Source organism: Quercus lobata, chromosome 9 (assembly GCF_001633185.2).
Source record: "Quercus lobata isolate SW786 chromosome 9, ValleyOak3.0 Primary Assembly, whole genome shotgun sequence".
Classification (NCBI taxonomy): domain Eukaryota; kingdom Viridiplantae; phylum Streptophyta; class Magnoliopsida; order Fagales; family Fagaceae; genus Quercus; species Quercus lobata.
The window spans coordinates 12,749,964-12,774,352 of record NC_044912.1 but is presented as its reverse complement, the minus strand read 5'-3'; the positions used below and the strand labels follow the sequence as shown (position 1 = coordinate 12,774,352).

The 24,389-nt window shown below is 32.5% G+C and overlaps 1 protein-coding gene across 1 annotated transcript; it reads left to right on the top strand.

Moving 5' to 3' along the window:
- The first annotated feature begins 20,880 nt into the window (after positions 1–20,880).
- Positions 20,881–24,367, top strand: LOC115960691 (heat shock protein 83-like). The gene is made up of 4 exons (XM_031079664.1): positions 20,881–21,234; positions 21,327–21,468; positions 21,569–21,849; positions 22,569–24,367. The coding sequence occupies exons 1-4, from the start codon at positions 21,097–21,099 to the stop codon at positions 24,120–24,122; spliced, it is 2,115 nt and encodes a 704-aa protein (XP_030935524.1). The 5' UTR covers positions 20,881–21,096; the 3' UTR covers positions 24,123–24,367.
- Positions 24,368–24,389: the final 22 nt, after the last annotated feature.

The following is a 24,389-nucleotide window of genomic DNA, read 5'->3' as shown; positions in this document are numbered from 1 at the left end:
TATTTATATCCTCTCAAAGCTTATAGGACCTGACTTGAGATCTTTTCGTTGGGAGTTGGAACTGGCGAGACAGCAGCACGTCTGTTACGGGCCAAAGTTGAAAATTAACACTAATTGCTAAACAATATAATTAGTAGTTACTATTTTCAAATTATACATATTATTAATATCTCTAAGTTTAAAAAACTCGATTTAGGGCCTATAAATCTAGTCTTAAAAACTCAATTTTTATGATCTAATCACTTCTGATGTGACATTTTTTTCACATGGCGTTTACTTGAAAATCAAGTCTCTAAGACCTGATTTATAAGCCAACCCTTTAAAAAGAACACCATTCTATGTATAGGAAAAATTAAAATAAAAAAATTTAAGATAAGATTAAAAACATCTCTTAGCTTCTCTCTTCTCTCATCCCTCTGCTTCTCTTGCATTAACAACCAACGGTGATCGCAACCACCGCAAAAACACCAACAACCACTGCATCCACACAAAACAAACAACCACCGATCTCAATGCTACCATAAGCAACCCACAAACTCATTGATCGCAACCCAAGAAAACCCATTCAACGCCAAAGCACCAACAACCACCGTGACAGACAAACCCCAAAATCCAACCCCCCTGTGACTGCCACACACAACCCAAACACCCATATATACCGCTGACCCAAAACACCCAACTCACAAACCCACAGTTGTGAACCCACGACCGACTAACCAGCAGCCAAAATCAACTGCACAACAACCCCACCACCACCAAACCGATGAACCGAGTTGACTTAGTGGCTAGGTTTCTATAGTTCGTAGTTGAAACCACCCCCTATCCATGTCGTCGACGCCACCTAGCAACCCAGCATCTTTGGCCTGTGCTCCTGAAAGAAGAGAGAGCAGATATAGTGAAACAAGGGAGAGAGGACTGAGGTAAGGAGAGATGTCTGAATGATTGGGAGAAAAGAGACGTAACTGTGCATTGATTTGTGCTGTACAACTTGCTAGCACTGATAATGTTTGAATAATATTAAATGTAAAGTGTTTTGTTTTATTTGCTAGCACATACAAATCGATGCTTAAAGGGTCGACTTATAAATCAAGTCTTAGAGACTCGATTCCCAGGTAGACGCTACGTGAAAAAACGCCACATCAAACATGATCAGACCATGGAAACTGAGTCTTTGAGACTCGATTTATAGACCTAAATCGAGTCTTTGAGACTCGAGATGTTAGTAATATATATATATATATATATAAATAGTTTGAAAACAATCCCCACTAATTATATTGTTTGGCAAATAGTGTTAATTTCTAATTTTGGCCTCTATTATGTGTTATATCCTTCTTTTTTTTGGGGGGGGGACATGTAAATGGCTAAAAAAGCTTCTTTGACCCAAAAATTGGTTTAATAGTTACCAATGTCTAATGAGATTTATAAAGCGGATTAGGTCAATCGGGTTCAAGTCAAGAAACAAGTCGTCTTAAATAGATTAGAAATATGTTCAGTTAGGTCGAATAGTATATTTTTCACATGAAATTTGGATTCATATCAACAAATTGAGACTTGTTAATTAATAATAAAATTATACAAATCTCAGTGTTGCTAACTAAAACAAAACAGTACAAATACAAAATAGTCTAGTTTACTATTTGAAAATTTAATTAAAACAATCACACAAATTTTATTTTCACACAATATCAACATTCTAAAATAGAAAACAAAATTATAAATGCCATATTGGATAGCTAATTTTAAAAAGATAAAAAATTATAATCTTGAAAACTTATTTCATGATTTAATATATGGAAAAATTATCCAATAATTGTGTTTAATTTTAAATGCACAATAGCTGACACTCCCTTTCAATTTGAGAATATACATCAAATTTTGATTGTTTACTTATTTATACATAATTTCTTATATGAATATTATGTCATTATTTAGCAAAACACACTCCAAGAAATATCATCATCTATTTTGAAAAGTGGATCTACCCATGATAATTGCTCTTTATCAAACTGTCATAACACAAATCAGTTTTATGGTGTATGTAGAATTTTAAACTCTAGTTCTCTTATTCGAAGACACAATATTTTAACCCACTTGAGAGTTTAATGTTTCCACATTAAAATCTTAAATTTCAAATGCATATATGTTCATAATACTATTTTAAAATTATTACAATCTAATCATTTTATAAGTCATTATTAACCAAAATATCAGAATTCACGTTACTTGTACTTGATTTTTTTGTAGCTACTAAAAGACTTTTTATGTGGATAGTATACTAAGTGAAATTTTGGGTTAAAAAAGTTAGGGGAAAATAGCTTATTCATGTATAAACAAACCCCTAACAAAGAAACATAATACAACAAACATGTTTTATTTTCTATAGATTTTTTTATATTAAAGTATCATCTAGTTTTTACATGAATGGTTTTGTATTAGTTGGATTATCATAAATTTCTCCCTTAAAATCAAATCTTATCTCCATCACAAGCCATATCAAATAATTCCTCCATGTAATTACTTGGCACATGTGGAATAGTCAAATATCTCAAAAAGCTCGAGTATGGTGAAATAAATAAATAAACCTTATTATAATAATCCCTTAATTTATTTAGAAAAAATGAATGACTAGTCGGTGGCTTTTCATTTTATACGCAGCCTGTACAGTTAATTGCTTTGGATCCTTGGCCCCCCACAATCATCAAAATCAAAATATTACTAAAAGCTGAAGCGTAGAGTTTAATTCTGCTGCTCTCACGTTGCGCCACATCAGCTGCCACGTCATTTTCTTATTTTAAAAAAATATTCTTCCTTCAATTTTTAAATGGTTCTTCTAATTTACAGCCCTATAAATCTCATCAATATAAATCCTAACCCACTACTTCAATATAAATTTGTATGATTAATCCAGCCCACCTTTTATATATTGATTTCCACTATGAAGCCTAATCCAAAGCCTTTTCAGTTCACCTTAAAGGAAAAAATAAAATAAAAATAATAATGAGGCTTAAAGGGAGGATAATATTAAGTTCAGGGTTTTGAAGATATGTTACATTCATGCCGGTTTGAAAAAAAGAAAAAAAGAAAAAAAAAAGAAAAGGAAAGCTTAAAGGGAGGATTGGGTTTTAAATATGTAACGTAGAGGGGAGATTAAAGGGAGCAAAAAGGAAAACAAAAAAGGGAAGGAAATCAAAATTAAAAAAACGTACATTCTTGAAGCAAGCCGGTTTGGAAGGAAAAAAGAAGAAGGAAAGCTTAAAGGGAGGATTGGGTTTTAAATATGTAACGTAAAGGGAAGCTTAAAGGGAGCAAACAGGAAAAACAAAAAAGGGAAGGAAATCAAAATTAAAAAAACGTACATTCTTGAAGCAAGCCGGTTTGGAAGGAAAAAAAAAAAGGAAAGCTTAAAGGGAGGATTGGGTTTTAAATATGTAACGTAGAGGGGAGATTAAAGGGAGCAAAAAGGAAAACAAAAAAGGGAAGGAAATCAAAATTAAAAAAACGTACATTCTTGAAGCAAGCCGGTTTGGAAGGCAAAAAAAAAAAGGAAAGCTTAAAGGGAGGATTGGGTTTTAAATATGTAACGTAGAGGGGAGATTAAAGGGAGCAAAAAGGAAAACAAAAAAGGGAAGGAAATCAAAATTAAAAAAACGTACATTCTTGAAGCAAGCCGGTTTGGAAGGAAAAAAAAAAAAGGAAAGCTTAAAGGGAGGATTGGGTTTTAAATATGTAACGTAAAGGGAAGCTTAAAGGGAAAAAGAAAAAGAAAAAAAAAACGTTGAAGTCTTCAGGTATTGCTTGAGAAGACAGAGAGTTTGAAAGCTACCCACCTTCTTGCTCTATTGTTTCTCAGTAACGGTTGCCTATCTGATTTTCTTCCTCCCTTTATTCCTTTCCACGTGGTTTATAAATGCTGACAGAACCTCCCTGCTTTGGTTGAGGTATCTCTACATCTCAATACTTTTTTTGGGTGCAAAACTTTTATTCTCTGTTTCAATTTTTTTTTTTTTTTTGATGCAAAACTTTTATGCTCTATTTATATTGATATGAGATGCTTTTATTTTATTTTATTTCATTTTTTATTTGTTTTTGTGTTTATATTATTTGAGCATCCTTGGCATGCCATTGATGTGTTTGTGAGATTGCCTGAATGTCATTTCAATAGTGCTATAATTTTACTGCCCAAAAAAGTATTTTATTTTACCTTGATTTATTTGGAAACAGACATGCTTATCAGTAGTTCATCTGTGGCAGCTGGGAATGGTGTCAGTGTCACACCTATTGGACATGTGGTGCTTTTACTACTCCGCCGAGTTATTCTTCTATAGAACGTACAAGGTCTACCTACTACTACAAACTTTTCTTAACAGACGATCTTGCTGAGTGCTAAGGAAGAATCTAGCAGATTTCACTCCATGGCAGCAAAAGTAAATAAACATATTACAACTCTAAAATGTTATTATTGTTATATATTTTGAATTAGTATCTTATTGAATTACAATTTTTTTATATTTTTAAGGTCCATGTCATAATTTATATTATATTTTTCCTTCAATTTTTAAATGGTTCTTATTGATATTTTTCACTGCACTTTCCATTGAAGAGGTATCGTGATCATCTCTATTAGCTGTATTCTTGGGAACCCACCAAACTCTTATGCTTTTGTCAAGGCTTCCACTATAGAGCAAGAACCCACCGCCAATATTACTTGATGATTCTTGCAAGCATTTGACTGGACCTTCATGGCCACTTAATGTTATGATTGTTATATATTTTGAATCAGTATCTTATTGAATTACAATTTTTTTTTTTTTTTTACATTTTTAAGGTCCATGTCAAATTTTGTTCAGATTTTTTTTTAGGTTCAAGGCCACCGTCAACTTTAATGGTGAGGAGTTGTTAGATGCCGAGCTGTTGATATCTACAAGGTTTGTATATCAAGTTGAGGCAGGTGGTGTATGTTTACTGTTTTAATTTTCATGTTGATGATCATGACATGTATTGGTTTGGGGAAAAAATATAGTTGCACTTTTAATGGTTTTCAGCTCACTATGAATATAATTTAGTATAAATGTGTCCACATCTTTATTTGATTAATCTTCAGTTGCATAAGAAAGTTAAGCTTAAAGTATGTAATATGGATATGTTTTACACATTTTGATGAATCGTTTTCCGTAAATGTCAAACATTGTAAGAAACAAAAAAAAACAAAAAAACAAAAAAAAAAATTGTTCTAGGAAAACCAAAGGTTGCCAACTCCATCAACAATCAAAGAATAGAAGTAGCAGAAAGTTTAACTAATAGTTCTCCACTTGCTTCCCTCATAACTGTTGAAGCTCTAAAATGCCAATCCAAATGCTTCACAAATAATTAAATAACTTATCTTTCCTATTTTTTTCCTTGAAGGAAACATATATTTTATTGCAATTGCATCAAGGATAAATTGTTGTTGGACAAAGCTTCATCCATCCACACTATCAAATTCGTCCCAAATTAGGCATGCCTAGCCACTGTAGATTTTCCATGTTAACTTCTCTTTTTACAACAAAAACTTCAAAGTGCTCAAAGCAGGACATTTGTGCGAATTTCTTCACAGTTTGTGAACAATGTATGTGAGCAGTACATGTTAATATAATTTGTCTATACATATTCATCATGGATGGTTTTAAATTTACATTTAACTTTGCATTTATGTATTCTTATGCTTTAATTTACATATTTATAACTAAACAATGAAAATTATGAAGAAAATAATTACAGCAGTTCTTTTTCCTACTCTTTAAAAAGTCACAAATTTTCTCTTTTTTTTTTTATTTTTTTTTTTTTAATGATTTCGGTTTGCTTTGCTATTGCATCGACCCATAACAAATATGACTTTAATTCTGTTTAATGACTTGCTGACTCCATACTTGGAAATGAGGCAAAATTTTGGTTCAGTTACTGTGGCGTTATAGCATCTTCAACAGCCATGCTTGAGGCTCTTCCTCTTCATTTTCTACATACCTCACTTGAGGCTTTGTAGAAAATCCAACTGCTACAGCGGCTCTCTAAATCCAGAAAGCCATTGTAGCTCTCCAAGGCATTATATTATATTTTCCTTCAATAATACACAGCTTTTTTACTCTTATAGAGAGCTAAATTTAATCCATGGTATTTTTCTCTGGCTTTCTTATTCATATCTCCAACAAACACATGCCTCTCGGATATACCCAAACCAACAATCTAACCCAACCTAGCTAGCCCTGAGCTCCAATGTTGCTCTATCTCCAGTCCCAACATTATATACTAAAAGTTGATGGCCGGCAGAGCAAAAGCCACCTGAACATATGAATAAGTTGAGTAAAAACAGAACCACCTGAATATATGAATAAGTTGATGTACACAATTACATGTCATTAATCCCACAACCATACCATTTAACATTTATTAAAAACAATGGCAGAAAGTATATTCAACTTCATAGCATGGGATAGGAAACATTATGAGGAAGTAGCTAAGGGCGATCATGCTATTGTGAGGCAGACAATGATGAATGTAAACACAAACAGAAGCAACCAGAACTTGGAACAGGAGTATCTAAAGGCTGTTCCCATATCAAATTAAAACAAGGATACTTGGGGAAGAAAATAACAATAAAGAGACCATATTCATTCCTCCATGCATACAATTTGTAGCATCCGGGTTTTTCTCCTGCTTATACATTAGTTCGGAGCCCAACTTTCAATTGGATCACTGATTCAGGCTTTTGGCTGCATATTATATCAGATACAAATCAAGTATAAGTTGGCTTCCCCACTAAGCTGATAAAACAGACTTTTTCTGAACTAGGTGGATCAATTTTCAAGGCACAATCCATTATTAAAATGATAGTTTAAAATAATAATGATTAACTAATAAGTCATAAATTCTCAATGATGAAACAGAACAAATCTAGCATGGCAAAAAGCTCATGCCCATATTCAAATAAACTCAACTCAGCCTTATACCCAACTAATTGGAGTTGGATCCTCTTATGCCACTTGGCCCTATCTAGAACCATTTCCCTATTTCCCTGTCATATTTGGCCTCCCTTTAGCCTTCACTGCTCCTTCCATTTTTTCACATTGGCGCATCCACTGGCCTACGTTGCACATGTTCAAACCATTAAAACGACTCTTCCTCTTTTTATGCTCAATTGGTGCTATCACTACTTTCTCACAAATAACTTTTCTTTAATCAATAAATGGAAACTTTATTGAAAATAAAACAGAGGTACAGCAAAAGAAAACAGTTACCCAGACACACAGGGAGTGTACCAAAGCATTAAACAAAACTACATAAATCTAAAAAAAAATCCAACAAAAAAATATGGGAAGACAACTCAAATTAGTTATCCACTCAAACAAAGATAAGATGAAGATGTGCTTCAACTCAATGATAAGAAAAATGGAAAAAATAAAATATGCAAAAAAAAAAAACCAATGACAATTGAACAGTCAAACATAATTTACAGGATTTAGGACTTATAGAGAAGGGTATATGGAAAGCTTCTATTCAAAAATAAAACCCAAATAATTAATTATAAATAATTGCAAATAATTTCAACAATCACTCATCCATACAACAATCAAAACACTATAAATTACAGAACAAAACAACCAAAAAATACACACCAAAAATAGCATAAAAATACACTCACCACAATCACAAAAATGAGCATGCAACATGAATTACCGACAAATTTATTGCTCGAAATATTTTCCAATGTTGGAAGACAATCACCAAAATTTTTAAGCAACATCAAAATCAGGTACACAACTTTAAATTCAAATCTCATGTTTGTTACTTTCATATGAACTTGCCACTTTTTCCCTACTAATCACAATCAATCACATCCATAATTGTGCCACAAAATATTGAAATCTTATATTTCGTCTTTTTATTAACTTTTTACTATGACATAGTGCGCAATTCTATAGTCATCGTTATATTTCTACAACGTAAAATATTTATAGCTTCATCAATCAAATATTGCAATTAAAAAATAATTAAAAAATTTACACTCCCTATGGGTTGAATAGATGTAGAGTTTTTCTTTATGACTATGGCCCTTCACATTAAACTTCCCTACGTTACATAGATGGTGTATTCCAAAATCATGACATGAATGATGTTACATATAAATCTATATATATATATATATATATACATACATTTTCTTTCTCATAACAATGTTGGTCCGTATATCACAACTTCAAATTTCCTCTTTTCATTAACTATTTACTGTGAAGTACTGTGCAATTCTATAAACATTGTTCTATTTCTAAAAGAAAACATATTTTTAACTTCAATAAAATATTGCAATTGTGATAATAATAATGTTCAATTATAATTCTTAATATATGATTATTGTCATGTTTTGTCACCAATTCATTTTTTCTAGCGCATTAGTTTCTTAATATGTCTTTTCATTTTTTTTAAAAACAGCTACAAGCGATTCAATCGCCTAACCAAAAGGAAAAAAATTCTTCACCACATCAATCTAACTGGACTACTCCAAAATCCATTATTCCTTCGAAACGATGAAGAAAAACTCATTCATCAATGCTTTAGGGCTGAAAACAAACAAGCACTATTTTGGATCGGAGCTCACAAATATTTTGTACAAGATCAAACTAAAGTGGGAAAACAAATCCTTCTTCAAGCAAACATAGAAGGAGACAAAAATGCAAAGTATGGATTGGCAATTGCGTTGTCATGCGAATCAAATGATGAAGGAATACAATTACTATTATCAATTCTAAACCAACTAGATGGAAAACAATTGCTACAAAACTATCGACAAATCCTTCGACATACAGTTTTTGGAACAAAATCATTTTGCATCCCAAAAAACCAAGCATGCAAGAAAAATGGAGTGGGTCATTGGGATCGTGAATGCCCTTACCCATATTAAAATTTAATTAAAAACACTTGAAACAACTTAATTACAGTCCTCTAAAGTTTTCACCTACCATGACGCTAACTTTGAATTTATAAAATTCTTTCTATCTAATTTTAAGTTAATTAAAATTTCCTAACTTGGGAAGACGGATGATCAACTCTTGATTGACTACAAGGCCAACTATAATTCTATCCTTTCCACATCTAATTCCAAGACAATACCTTCTATCATGGATCCTACAGTATATTGTTTATACATATATAACACGATCATTAAAAAAATAACCACGCGCAACGCGCGGGTCTGCGACTAGTTGTGTTTAATTTTAAATACACAGTAGCTGTCACTCCCTTTCAATTTGAGAGTATACATCAAATTTTGATTGTTTACTTATCTATACATAGTTTCTTATATGAATATTATGTGATTATTAAGCAATACACAGTCCAAGAAATATCATTATCTATTTTGAAGAGTGAGTCTACCCATGATAATTGCTCTTTATCAAACTGTCAAAACACAAATCAGTTTTATGGTGTATGTAGAACTTTAAACTCTAGTTCTCTTATTCGAAGACACAATCATTTAACCCACTCGCAAGTTTAATGTTTCCACGTTAAACTCTTAAATTTCAAATGCATATATGTTCACAGTACTATTTTAAAATTATTACAATCTAATCATTTTATAAGTCATTATTAACCAAAATATCAGAATTCATATTACTTGTACTTGATTTTTGTGTAGCTACTAAAATACTTTTTATGTGAATAGTATACTAAGTGAAATTTTGAGTTCAAAAAGTTAGGTGAAAATAGCTTATTCATGTATATACAAACCCCTAACAAAGAAACATAATATAACAAACATGTTTTATTTTCTAAAGATTTTTTTATATTAAAGTATCATCTAGTTTTTACATGAATGGTTTTGTATTATTTGGATTATCATAAATTCCTCGCTTAAAATCAAATCTTATCTCCATCACCAACCATATCAAATAATTCCTCCATACAATTACTTGACACATGTGGAATAGTCAAGTATCTCGAAAAGCTCAGGTATGGTGAAATAAATAAATAAACCTTATTAGAACTGTAAGGACTAGATTTGAGTCCTTAGCCCAAAGGGTGGATGGATTTAGGCCCAAGAAGTCTAATACAATGAATTTGTAAAGAGTGGGTCGGAAAAACTAGGTTTTAATGAATCAAACAACAAGTAAAGTAGGTTTGATGACAAGAAAATGAAGATAGATAAGTTTAAACTAAAGAAAACTATCATCGGCACAGTCCGAGGAAATTAGTTCTTATATATCGATTCTCAAGTTTGATTACAGTTTCAGTTCTTGATTGCTACAGTGTTTTTCTTTCTATTTTCGATCCCCCAATTCTTCAGGGGTTTCTTACATTATATATTTCCATTTGAGTGATCTTGGCCCTCTACTTGTCGATCATCCAAGCCACCACTTGAGTGCTTGTCCCATCAGACACCCTTACAGGCCCTTTGTGAACTGGGACAACCAAGACAACACTGTTCAGGGGTCTTCCCCACATAAATGCGGCTAGAAAGTTAGTTGCAGAGTATTCAATGTGGTGATAGTAACTTTTTCTTAAATATTTCTCAGCTCCTATTTTGTCCTGTACATTCATAGTGCATATCATTATCAACAGAATTTCCTAGAACATCAATTTGGATAATGGAACTCACCTTCTAACCCTTTCTTCGTTCAGTTGAAGAGATACCCCTCCTCAGCCTACCCCTCCTAGCCTATACAATCATAGCTTGTTTGTGAAGTTCAAAGTCTTAATCCTTTTTTACTGTTGATCTGTTCTCGAACCACTATTGTCACACCTCAAACCCGATACCTTGATTTGTGACCATGACCGGCATGCTAATATCAAGCCTAAACCTGATATTTACAAGAACCAACTTAACTTTTTCAAAATTTTTATATAAGCTTCCCTCTTACTTTTCATCCTTGTTTCCTTACTTAAATGATATAACTTTTCACTTGACATTCAGAACATCTATACTGTACTAAAAAAAAAAACATAATCCACCAATTACTCAAATTCTAAATTTCACATAATACATCTCTTAATACTTTAAGGTACACAACTTTCATTAGATCCTAAAATACATAACACTACAAAGCTAAACATCAATTTGCTAATTCGGGATCTATACTTTTAAAACTAAAACCAGCTCCTTCTAAAACTCGACTAAGGCTTGCTCTGCTCTAAAATAAAACCTGTTAACTGAAAGAGTGAAAGGGATGAGCTACACAGCTCAATAAAAGTAAGATACATGAGAATTTAATAAGGATGCATGTAAATCAAATCATTTCATTCTATGAATATTCGAATAGAAAAACATCTTTTCATGCATAGTATTTTATACTATTCATAATAATAATTTATACGGTTTTCATAGGAAAATAATTGTTTACCCTTTTCTTATCAAAATAATATTATCAAAACCTTTCAGATTTAATTTCTTTCATTTCTTACAAAGTCACCAAATATAATATTGATTGTTTAAAATCAATATATATGCATTCTCATTACAAAATAATCATTTTAACTTAAATCAGGTAATTGGTAACCTTGTCTTAAACTAGAAACATCTTAAAGAATAACAAAAATTTTCTTCACAAACTTTTTTTCATAAAATATTATAACTTTCATAGTTATAAAACTTAACGTTTCATAAAGAACAGATATCTTATAACTTTTTAACATAAACTTGTACTTTCATCAGAAACTTTATCTTTAAAGCATAACAAAACTTCATAAGCTCTTATTTTTTAAAAAACAGTTTTTTTTTTCATCATAAACTTCTTTTCATGAGAGTTTTCAACTTTTCATAATACATTTAAACAAAATCTTTCTCTCATGATTAATAACATAATATAGCTATTCATAAATAACTTATTGGTTAGTCCATATCTGATAAGTCTATACTTATTTGGGAGGCTTCTAGCACCACGGTGCTAGGCATCCAGCATTCCCCACAATTCGGGATTACATTATAATACATACATTCAACCATGAGGTCGGTTGACATCATCCACAAGTTGGCCATAACCAACAAGAGCGGATATAGCAAAGCCAGTTCCACTTATAATAGCCAATCAGATAACGTTTTTCAAGGAAAGCCAGTAATTAACCCCTATTAGCAGAGTTTAGATCACCAGAGGATATAATCCAAAAATATCTCATACTTTACATCATATTGAAATTTCTTATTTTGTATAACATTTCATAATAATAGTATCTCCATTCTTTTCTTTAAACATTGATAACACCTTAAAATATATACTTATTATATATTTATATGGACGTTATCTCCTTATTACTATGCTTAATTTGTATAATTAAGCCATGATTTGCATTAGTCCCTATTATTTATCTTTACATAATTTCTTGAATAAAATGCTATTCATTATGTGTAATTTTCTACTTTCAGGAAATTATGTGAGAAAGATGAGTTTACAGGAATTTGTGAGAGAATAAAGGTCAAACTAGAATTAAAGTAGAGTTAAAGGACCATACTTAAATGTTTAAGGAGGTGAAGCTAGAGTGCTTGGATCATCTACCATGATTGAAAGCTTCAAATAAGGAAAGAAATCAAAGAGGCTGAATCTGAAAAGGAAAAATCTGATTTGAGTACTGATCAGTATTTTGGATGTATCTCTCTCCTCAAAAATCCAATTTATGCAAGACTAGATAGGTTGGAACCGTGACTTAAATATCTACAATTTTCCAGTTTTGAGTTTTTCAAAATTCTCAATTTTTGAAGGCCGAAATTAACTCACAAGTTACCATTGTAAACCTGGATGGAAATTAAAATAGTAAATGTTTTATTTTCTGGGGACACTTAGACATTAGAGTTTTGAAGGGAGGCTGGGCAAAACGAATTTTGGAGAGAAAACCTTGTATTTTCCTTTCTCTAATGGCGGCCTAAACTCTTTGCTAGGGCTAAGGGTTATGTTTCTTCTATACGGTATGAATATTCAATGTGATTCTTTCTAGGATTTTATCTATAACATATTTGATTGTTCAATTAGATTTCTTTTGATGTATTAGTTCTTCCATGCTTTCAATAATTTCAATCATGTTTTTCTTATTGTTTAGATGAATTTCTAATAGTTTCAAATAGAAATCAGGTTTTAAAGTGAATGGATTTTTCTGAAAACTTTTCTAACCGCATTATCAATCGAGGTTATCATGCGTTCTTGAATTGTCTCAGTTCAACCAAATCATAAGTTCTTAATTGTATAAGAACAATCAATTATGAAATAGATATTTTCTTAGATCACAAAGAATTTCATATCGATATAGGGAAACACCTCGATGCCCTAGTATTTATATTGTTGATTTAAATAAGTTATCATTGTTATTCTTGTTTACAATTATCAGAAAAAAAAAATTATTCTTCATCTTCACCAAAAGTTTTTTTAATTACATTGTTTTTGAATTTACCCCGCTTCTTGTGGTTCGACCTCGGTACTCCGAGAATTATATTGCTACGATCTCCTACACTTAGGAGTGAGCAAGCAAACATCATGTTCGTGGAATCAGTAATAGCATTAATATGCTTAAATCATATACATAAGTTTTCAAAAGTTCACGAACATACCTTTGTCTGAAATATGATTATATGTCATATTTCTAATAAAAAACCTTTTAATACATAATATACTTTAAAATAACCTTATGACTTACTAAATGTCCATATAACTTATCCCTTACCTAAAAGTAGAGGAACCGAGAGCCTACAGTCGAAGGAGTTTAGACCTGGGGAATTGGTAACACCTAAACCAAATATCAAAGTTTATTACTTACTATCAATTATTCTTTATCATAAACTTACACATTCATCTCAAAGCCTATCTCTTAAAATCAAGGAAGTTATAATCCCACCTCAATGAGGTTCCCACAACATATTATGCACACATCAACAAATAATGTACCAAACTAAAGAAAAACCATCATTCTCATATTAATATCATATCTCTAGAAGAGTCAACTTCATTTGAAAAGGTGCTTTGAGATTAGGGCAATAATACATGCATAAACATAAACTCTTTTAAGTATGGTCAGATAACCATATACACTCATAAAACAACATACAGCATGTCGAACAAAACAGCTTCATAAAAACAATAGTTAAATGGTTTAGAATCTCTTCTTTGAGTACTAAACCTCAAACTAAGTTACACAAAATTTATCTATGATCCATACATACCAAATGATAAGTATATTAAATTATAGTTCAAAATATTTACCTAACTTTAGAATTAAATCCTCAAAGTTAGGCATGTCCCTTACTCTTCACTGTTTTATTCCAGCAGCATATACTTCACTTATAAAATACAATTGGGCTATCCATACACATCCAAATGTTATGAAATTTTACAAAACCACTCCCCTGTATGTCTAGTATATACCATAAACTTTTCGGAATCAAAGCATAAAACCATGATTTATTAAAAATCATACAAAAAAACGTGCTCATATCTGTCCTAACAAAGTTTCATGCAACTTAGAAATTAAACCATTATTTTTATATTGATCCAAATACTGTGAGACCACTTCTATAACAACCATATGTGTCTTATATTCCATAGGAAATATCCCTAGCATCCAAATTCACTGTATTCAATTTAATACATAATTTACCATGCATGAACACAAAATCTGTCACAGTGAGAACTTTGCAACATTTTTTTCGTAAATTCACAAACAATTATCAAACGATGGTATTTTCATATAGGAATTTTTGTACATTTATTAGACATGTTAGAAAACACTTATATATAGTCATTTAACCATTTAGAGGAAAATTAAATACAACAAAAATCCTAGCAATAACATCAAAAGTACTCATCCTAACCTTTTCTTACTTTTTAATCATGTACAATCATTAATTAGTAAAAACCCTAATCTACTTTCAACAAATTCTTAAAACACTTTAAATATATAGATTTACATGTTCATGATTTCTTAATTTCACAAACCACAAATACCATTACTAAAAATTCATTGAAGAAATCATGCATTTTAAGGTGAGAGTAGCTAGAATCTTTACCAAATTTATGGTTCTTGAGGGGAAATAGAAATAAATCACTCCTGCATGAAAGGATTTCCCTTTCCTAATGGCTAGACCCGAAAGTATGAGAGGTAGAGAGCTTGAGAGAGTTTTTGATTCTTCTAGTTTCTTTGAGAAAGTGTGAATAAAGAATGAAATAAGTCTGTCTTTCTATTGGTGTGTGAACCCATGGACTTGAGAGAAAGACTCAAGGGAGCTTCCTAGCTCTTTTTACTTAAGAGAAAAGAGAGTAAAGTGAGTGAGAAATTCTGATTTATGTGTGAACCCATGGAAAAATGAGAGCAAGAGAGTTTCTTGGAAGCTCAAATTGTCTTGAAAAGTCAAAGATGAATTGAGATGAAGATTTCTTTGTTGCATGGCTGGCAAAGTGTTGGTTTTGGGCTTAAGAAGTCAACATGCATGATGCTTTGGCCCCACATGTGTTGAATTTCAATTGGTTGCATGTGGGTGAAATTTCCATTATAACATCTCATGTATCCTAATTAAAACACCAACTATGTATCTAATAACTTAAACCACTTAATATAGTTTTGTACATACAAAGTATATATTTATAATACAAATAGCCATTCAATTATTTATAATCTTTACTGTTCTTATTCAATGACATTATAAAATAATATGTTTATTAAATACTCTTCTATTAATTATAAAAAGAAAGTGGCTTAAAATAATAATTAACCACTTGAACACATAGTTTAATTATAAAGTTGGATCGGGGTGTTATAATTGTGCCTCCTTGGACAAGGCTCATGGCCCAATATACATTTGGGCTTGTGTCCCCACAAGAGCATTCTCATCAAAGGTGTTAAAAATGATTAAAAAAACTGCTAAATGCTATTTTTTAGCATTTTTAATACCTCAAATCATAAAAACCCATCTTTATCAAGGGTGTCAAATCTTAAAAATTTTAGCAACTTGCTGCAGTAAGGTTTTATTACTAACACTTCATTGTAGCAAGTTGCTACTATTTTTTTCTTTCTTTCTTTCCTTTTCACTCTCTCTCTCTCTCGTGCTCTCCATCCCCTCTCTCTTTCACTCTCTCCACCTTTCTGTTTCCCTTTCTCTCTGCATCTCGAGTTCATGGGTCTTAGGTGTGGCCGGGTTGAGTTGGCATTCTTGAGGCATCATTCTTGAGTTGGCGTGGTCGGTGTTCTTGGCTGGGCTTGAGACCGAAGAGACTGGGCCACTAGGGTGGTGGTGGTCATCAGAGAGGTTGGGGTGGGTTTTAGCTACAGTTTTGTGGTGGGTTCAGATCGGGGTAAGTTTGATTTGATTTTAGGTCTTGATTTGGTTTTGGGATTGTGTTTTGGTTTTAAAGTGCGAAGGAGGAAGGGGAGAGGAAAGTCAAGCCACCATCTTGGAAGAAGATGACGACGGGGAGGGAAGCGGTGTCTGTGTACGTATCCGTGGGAATGAAGAGGCGAAACCAAATCGGCAGTTGACAGTGCCGTCAGATTAGGTCTTCCATGGGAAGACCAAAGAATTAGAATCTGATGATTTGTTTTCGTGTGTGTGGGTGCGTGCTACAAAGTTGAAGAATGGATGAACTTTCTTTTATTTTTTCTTTTTGTTATATTATATTTTAGTGGCTGGGGGTTAAGGTTGTGGTTGGTGGTGGTGGCTGTGGCTATGGCTGTGGCTGTGGCTGTGGACGGTGGTAGCAGAGGGTGTTGGTAGTGGCAGTGAGTTTGTTGGTAGTGAAAGAGATGAGATTGAGAATAAAAAATAATAAAAAATAAATATTTTAATGAAGTGGTAAAAATATAAATTTTTTGATATTTAGTGTATTGTAAAATGATATGTTAAAATTGATAAAGTAGGTTTTTAAAATATTAAATGCTAAATTTTAAAAAATCTTTGACAAGGATGCTTTTATAATAATCCCTTAATTTATTTTAAAAAAAATTAATGACTGGTCGGTGGCTTTTTATTTTATATACACAGCCTGTATAAAAAAAGCTATAATCTATACTACTATTTAAGGGGCTTCCTCTGTTTGGATTCCTTAATTTTGATGCCCAAAATACCCTCAAATTTATCAGTTTATAAAACTTAAATGATAGGGTTATAAATGTAAAAAAAAAATAATAAAAAAAAAACCCACATTCAAACCCACGTTCAAATGTTTCTCAAAAAAAAAAAAAACCACTTTCAATTTTTTTTAAACCACTTTCAATTCTATAACAAAAGTTTCGGATAACTCCCATAAAAATAAAAAGTTTCAAATAAAAAATAAAAACCATGTTCAAATTTTCCCTACCAAAACCCCACGTTCAATTAAAAAAAAAAAACCCACTTTTATTCTATAACAAAAGTTTCGGATAACTCCCCCAAAAAAAAAAGAAGTTTCGGATAAAAAATAAAAACCACAGTCAAATTTTCCCTAAAAAAACCCCACATCCAAATATATTTTTGTCAAAAATACCCTTGCAAAACAAAAACTACCTTTGAATAACCTCCTTCACGCTTTCAACTTCCCACTATAAAACAAAAACTCTTCCCACTAATTACATACAATCCCACTACATTACAGAATACAAACTTCCCACTAAACTACTGTGAAAATTCAATCTTCTACAATCACGATAAGGTCTCCCTTATTCTTGGGTTAGATTTCTTTTCCTTTCTAATCATATTCAGCTTTTTTTTTTTTCTTAAGACTTTTTTATGGTCATCAGCAAGTTTTTTCGTACCATAGCTTTTCTTTTTTGCAGGCAGAGAGGTGCATAATATGCAAAGCGGTGCCGGTGAAAAACTGAAATAATTCTGGAAGTGATTTAATTTCTCCAGTATGGTCATTTCAGAATTCTGATGCGTGTACTAGAGGGCTCTTTTCAATTCCATTAAAGGGGAATAATACCATTATCAAGTATTGGTCTTTGTGAAAGTGTTCGTGCGTGTGTGTGTGTGTTCTATTTATCTATGGGTCATAGTGCATTTTTTTAGTCGTAAAAATTAAATTTTAAAATTGTTCATCAATTGGCTTCAATACTACATATATACATATGTTATTTACTACTTATTGCTGTATGGAAACATTTCTTTAAAAATTAGAAACTACTATATTATTTATGATTTTATGTTTTAAACTAGGCTCTTTCTTATATGGATTTATGTTAAATATTTTTATTCATATAAATTTAAGGATGTTGCATTTGCCCATTGATGTTATGCATTTGTCAACTATTGAACACGTCCACAAATGAATAGATGATTTGAATTTGAATTTAATTTTTATGAACAGGTTGTGAGTGAGTTTGCATTGTCATTGGAGTCTAATACAATACACCGTCATCAAAATTCAAGAAGAATAAACTCTATTTACAAAAGCAAAGGACTTCTTTATCATAGCTATTGGCAGCCTGTCTTTTGATGAGAATTTCACAATTCACAATTGGTTTTTGTTGAATATTGGTATGTTACTTTAACAAAAGCATTGACATTATGTTATCAAGTTTTGATATTTAGTTTTTGTTAGGACTGTTATTTTAAATATTATCAAGTTTGGAAATTTATTCTTGGTAGGACAGTTTTTTTTTTTTTTTTTTACCACTGTAGGACTGCAATGGTTAATGAGATTGAATATCTTACTTAATTATGAAGTAACAATGGTGCAATACCAATGTTGCCTCCTATTTAATGTTTGCTGTTTTTCTTATTTTTAATTCTTACTCTTTTTTTTTTTTGGGTCTCTTTTTTAGGGTCACATATCAACAATTTTGTTGGATTGCATACTGGATACAGGGGCTGAGCCAGAAATTTTGGTTTGGGGGGGCCAAGTTGTGATGTTAATATATTTGTTAATCAAGACAAACCTCTACACACATATATAAAAATTAATTTACTAAGAGTATTTATCATCTTCTAAATTTTAATGAGCATACAAAAGTCATGTATTTCTTCTATTAGACATGTACAAAAATTTATCATTTTTTACATAGTTCAATTTGTTAAACCTCTTAAATTATATGATTTTAATATAATTTCTCTTTTTTTTAAGAGCAATATTGAAATGACTCAAAATTTAGGGGGGGCCAACTTCAATTTTTGCATGCTACATTTTTTAAAATGTAAATAATATAAATACTATAAAATAAATTTTTTAAACTTTGGGGGGCCTTGGCCCCCCCACCCTTGTGTGTGGCTCCGCCACAGTCTGGATATATTAGATGAATTCGGGTGAAAGACTTTGGAAACATATTGTATGACTCAAGGCTCATATAAAGTGGTAGTAATTAGTTGTTTAAGAACTTTTTTGTAAAAGAAATTATCCTGAATATCTCTATATTTATCAATTTGTGTAATTCTACGTTGGATTCAATTTACTGTTTTTTGGAATGGTAATGTGCATATCATTATTTTTCTCAATCACACCTTTTCCATATGAAATTAATTATCCCTAACAATTTTGTGCCTTTCACTACAACTTCTTTTCATTTTTTACAACAAATTCATTTTTAAAACTAAAAGATAATATTTATTTATTTTTTATTTTATTATTTGCTTTTTTAGGCATTTGAAACTTTTGTTATGGATGCGTACTTAATGGATACATTTTAGGACTAAGGGGCCACCTTTTAAGATTAAAAAAAACTTGGTGAGAGCCCTGAGAGGCGTTCTCATTAAAAAAACAAAATATAATACTATTTTTTTTTTTTTTTTTGTGTTTTTTAGGCATTTCAAACTTTTTTTTTATAGATATGTACTAAGTGGCTGTGGCTATTTTTAGGACTAAGTGGCTACCTTCTAGGAAAAAAAAAAAAATTAATACTATTTTTTTTTTCTTTAGGCATTTGAAATTTTGTACTAGAATTGTGCCAGTACAAAAAAAAATAAATTTCTTTAGGGCTTGGTTTCAAAAAATAATAGATGCACCAAAAACAAATTATGTGGCTTCATATTAATCTTTGAGAATAGGTGGCCATCTCAAACGATATTCTTGGTGTTTTAAAAAATAATACTTTTAAATTTTTTATTATTTTTTTTAGGCAATTGAAACTTTTGCTTTAGAATTGTGATGGTTTATAAGAAAAACAAAAAACTTCTAGGCCCGGGTTCAAAAAAAATAGATGCACCAAAATACAAAAAATAAAAATTTATGTGACTTGATTTTAACTTTGAGAATAGGTGGACTTTTCAAGTATTCATGGTGTTTAAAAAAGTTTGATACAATTTTAAGATAACTTCACAACTTCCATTACACCAAAAAAAAAAAAAAAAAAAAAAAAAAAAAAACCTTCATTAAGAGCCTATCCTATTAAAAAAAAAAAAAATTAATGCTATTTAACATTTTGGGTAGGGAAATTTCAATCAATTGAGCTACAAGTAAAATACTAGCCTCTGAACACGCACTCACGCGCGTGCTCAGAGGATCTTCTATTTTTTGGGTAAACGTTAATTTAGAATATTTATTATAATTTAAGATTACTACATTTTCCAATCACAAAAAAAAACCTAGGGGGTATGATGAGTATTATGTGTTTGTAAGTGAAATAATTTTTTCATCACACCCCTAGGTTTTTTTGTGATTGAAAAATGTAGTAATCTCAAATTATAATAAATATTCTAAATTAACGTTTACCCAAAAAATAGAAGAGCCTCTGGGCACGCGCGTGAGCGCGTGTTCAGAGGCTAATAACAATAAAGGCACATAGAGTATAGACGTTAACCCACACGTGCAAAGTCAAACACGAGCGAGTCCTACACTAAACAGAAGAGAACATTCCAGAGTCCACAAGTGGACACAGAACTTTCTGGATTAGTAACGCAACGACATCGTTTCAATTTCACCCCTCAAAAAAAAAATCAAATAATTCCAGAGAGCCGTAGAAGACTCCAGAATCCCTTAATTCAACTCCAAGTCATCTCTCTCCCTTCTCCGTGCTTTAATCGGAAACCCTCTCTCTCCTCAATTATATAAACCCACTCACCTCTACACCGATCTCTCGCTCATAACAATTCGATTGCTTTCTACTCTCTCTAGAAAAATTTTATCGCTGTTTCTCTCTTGCTTTCTTTCTTTCGTTTTCTCTAGCGCGCTTTCTTTTGGTGCAGTAATGGCAGACGCGCAGATGGCTGATGCAGAGACCTTCGCTTTCCAGGCTGAGATCAACCAGCTTCTCAGCTTGATCATCAACACCTTCTACAGCAACAAAGAGATCTTCCTTCGTGAACTCATCAGCAATTCCTCTGATGTATGTCTCTCTCTCTCTCTCTCTCTCTCTCTCTGTTTCTTTTTCTCTTAGATGAGAGTTAAGACTGACTGGTTTTGAATTTTTGTGTATAGGCATTGGATAAGATTCGCTTTGAAAGCCTCACGGACAAGAGCAAACTGGATGCTCAGCCAGAGCTCTTCATTAGGATCGTCCCTGACAAAGTCAACAAGACTCTCTCTATCATCGACAGTGGTATCGGCATGACCAAAGCAGGTATTTATATATTATGCTTCTCTGTTTTCTTATTAAGCACATGATAATATTGACTGTGATTTTAGATTGCTAACACTTTTTTCTGTTTTTTGGGTTATAGATTTGGTGAACAATTTGGGTACAATTGCGAGGTCTGGGACCAAGGAATTTATGGAGGCATTGCAGGCCGGAGCTGATGTGAGCATGATTGGTCAATTTGGTGTTGGGTTTTACTCGGCTTACCTTGTTGCTGAGAGGGTTATTGTGACTACAAAGCACAATGACGATGAACAATACATCTGGGAATCGCAAGCTGGTGGTTCCTTCACTGTGACAAGGGATGTTGATGGAGAGCAACTTGGTAGGGGTACCAAGATCACACTCTTCCTCAAGGAGGACCAGGTAAAATCCTCAATTCAATAATTCAATTACTTTGTTGCAAATAAATTACATGTACTACATTGCCTCTTTAGGTCCTAGATGTGTTACACTTAACTAGAAGTCTAGTACACATGTTTTATTAATTGTTAGGACAGATTTTGTTTATTTTACATGAAATTTTAGGATAGTTTATTCTAGATAATTAAATTTCAAGAAATTTAGAATGTTAAATCAATTATTAGAATTTTACCTGAATTTTCAAGTATGTACAAATATTTATGATAAAATTTAAATTTATTACTGTTTATAATAAAATTTCAAGTATGTACAAATATTTATTTATTACGTTTAGTATTATAAATAATGAATCAGTTAGAGAATTTGTTGAAAGAACATACATAATTTAATAAGCAATTTGTTTGGAGACATTTTTAGAATTTTAGAGACAACCAAGCATGATGTAATTAAAGCTTGTTTAGTGTTGGTCACTTTTATAATGTAATCAAAAAATACATAACTTAGTTTATTACTATTTGTAATTCTTAAAACCGAATTATTTATTATAAAAAATCATAATAGAATGTGTGGTCTCACAAATTTATGTGTACTATAGTGGTAGTCAAAAGAAGTTAAAAAATCCATATATGATTTTTTTAATTTACATATACTACTAATTCTTTATTAGATTGATCTATAGTTAGTGTTGTATTGATTTTGTGTACCGTTATTGGTTTGAGCAGTTGGAATACTTGGAGGAGAGGAGGATTAAGGACCTTGTGAAGAAACACTCTGAGTTCATTAGCTACCCAATTTATCTTTGGACTGAGAAGACAACTGAGAAAGAGATTAGTGATGACGAAGAAGATGACGAACCAAAGAAGGAAGAGGAAGGAGCTATTGAGGAAGTTGATGAAGAGAAGGAGACCAAGTCGAAGAAGAAGAAGATCAAGGAGGTCTCTCACGAGTGGCAACTCATCAACAAGCAGAAACCCATCTGGCTTCGCAAGCCAGAGGAGATAACAAAAGAGGAATATGCTGCATTCTACAAGAGCTTGACCAATGACTGGGAAGAACACCTTGCGGTGAAACACTTCTCTGTTGAGGGCCAGCTCGAATTCAAGGCCATTCTTTTTGTCCCAAAGAGAGCTCCATTTGATCTCTTTGACACGAGAAAGAAGATGAACAATATCAAGCTTTATGTTAGGAGGGTGTTCATTATGGACAATTGCGACGAGCTCATTCCCGAGTACCTTGGATTCGTGAAGGGTGTGGTGGATTCTGATGACTTGCCACTCAATATCTCTCGTGAGACGTTGCAGCAGAACAAGATTTTGAAGGTGATTAGGAAGAACCTTGTTAAGAAGTGCATTGAGATGTTCAACGAGATCGCTGAGAACAAAGAGGACTACAACAAGTTCTATGAGTCCTTCTCAAAGAACTTGAAATTGGGTATCCATGAGGATAGCCAGAACAGGGCCAAATTGGCTGATTTACTTCGTTACCACTCAACAAAGAGCGGTGATGAATTGACTAGTTTGAAAGATTATGTGACGAGAATGAAGGAGGGTCAGAAGGACATTTACTATATTACCGGTGAGAGCAAGAAGGCGGTGGAGAATTCTCCATTCTTGGAGAGGCTTAAGAAGAAGGGTTATGAGGTGCTTTATATGGTTGACGCCATTGATGAGTATGCTGTTGGGCAGTTAAAGGAGTACGATGGTAAGAAATTGGTGTCTGCGACAAAGGAGGGGTTGAAGCTTGACGATGAGACTGAAGAAGAGAAGCAGAAAAAGGAGGAGAAAAAGAAGTCTTTTGAGAACCTGTGCAAGACCATCAAGGACATCTTGGGAGATAAGGTTGAGAAGGTTGTTGTTTCTGACAGAATTGTGGACTCTCCTTGCTGTTTGGTGACTGGGGAGTACGGCTGGACCGCAAACATGGAGAGGATCATGAAGGCTCAGGCGCTGAGAGATAATAGCATGGGCGGTTACATGTCAAGCAAAAAGACAATGGAGATAAACCCTGACAATGGCATAATGGAGGAGCTGAGAAAGAGAGCTGAGGCTGATAAGAATGACAAATCTGTCAAGGATCTTGTGTTGCTGCTCTTTGAAACTGCCCTCTTGACTTCTGGTTTCAGCCTTGAAGAACCAAACACTTTTGCAGCTAGAATTCACAGGATGTTGAAGCTTGGTCTTAGCATCGATGAGGAAGAGACCGGTGGTGATGATGCTGATATGCCTGCTTTGGAGGAGGATGCTACAGAGGAGAGCAAGATGGAAGAAGTGGATTAAGCTCCTCAAATTGGGAGTCCCTTGTCTTCAGTCTTTGTTATAGCTTTTGGTTATCACTTTTCGGAAATTTGGTACTTGGTAGAGGTGTGTGTGATGTTAAAAGGGAGGTCTGATAGTGTTTTCTTTTAGTTTTGTTATCTGGGTTTTGTGAAAACTTTTGGGTCTATTAAGGGTCCTTGTGGTGCTTCACTGTGTATTTTGTACTGTTTTATAAATTTAAGACACCCTGGATTTCCTTCATGGCTCGTTGGTGGATAAATTGCTGTA

What these genes read in the sequence shown, in the direction of transcription:
- LOC115960691 (XM_031079664.1), top strand. Translation starts at nt 21,097, where the DNA reads ATGGCAGACGCGCAGATGGCTGATGCAGAGACCTTCGCTTTCCAGGCT. An exon ending in TATCGGCATGACCAAAGCAG is followed by an intron (nt 21,469 to 21,568) that starts GTATTTATATAT and finishes TTTGGGTTATAG; the next exon opens with ATTTGGTGAACAATTTGGGT. An exon ending in TCTTCCTCAAGGAGGACCAG is followed by an intron (nt 21,850 to 22,568) that starts GTAAAATCCTCA and finishes TGGTTTGAGCAG; the next exon opens with TTGGAATACTTGGAGGAGAG.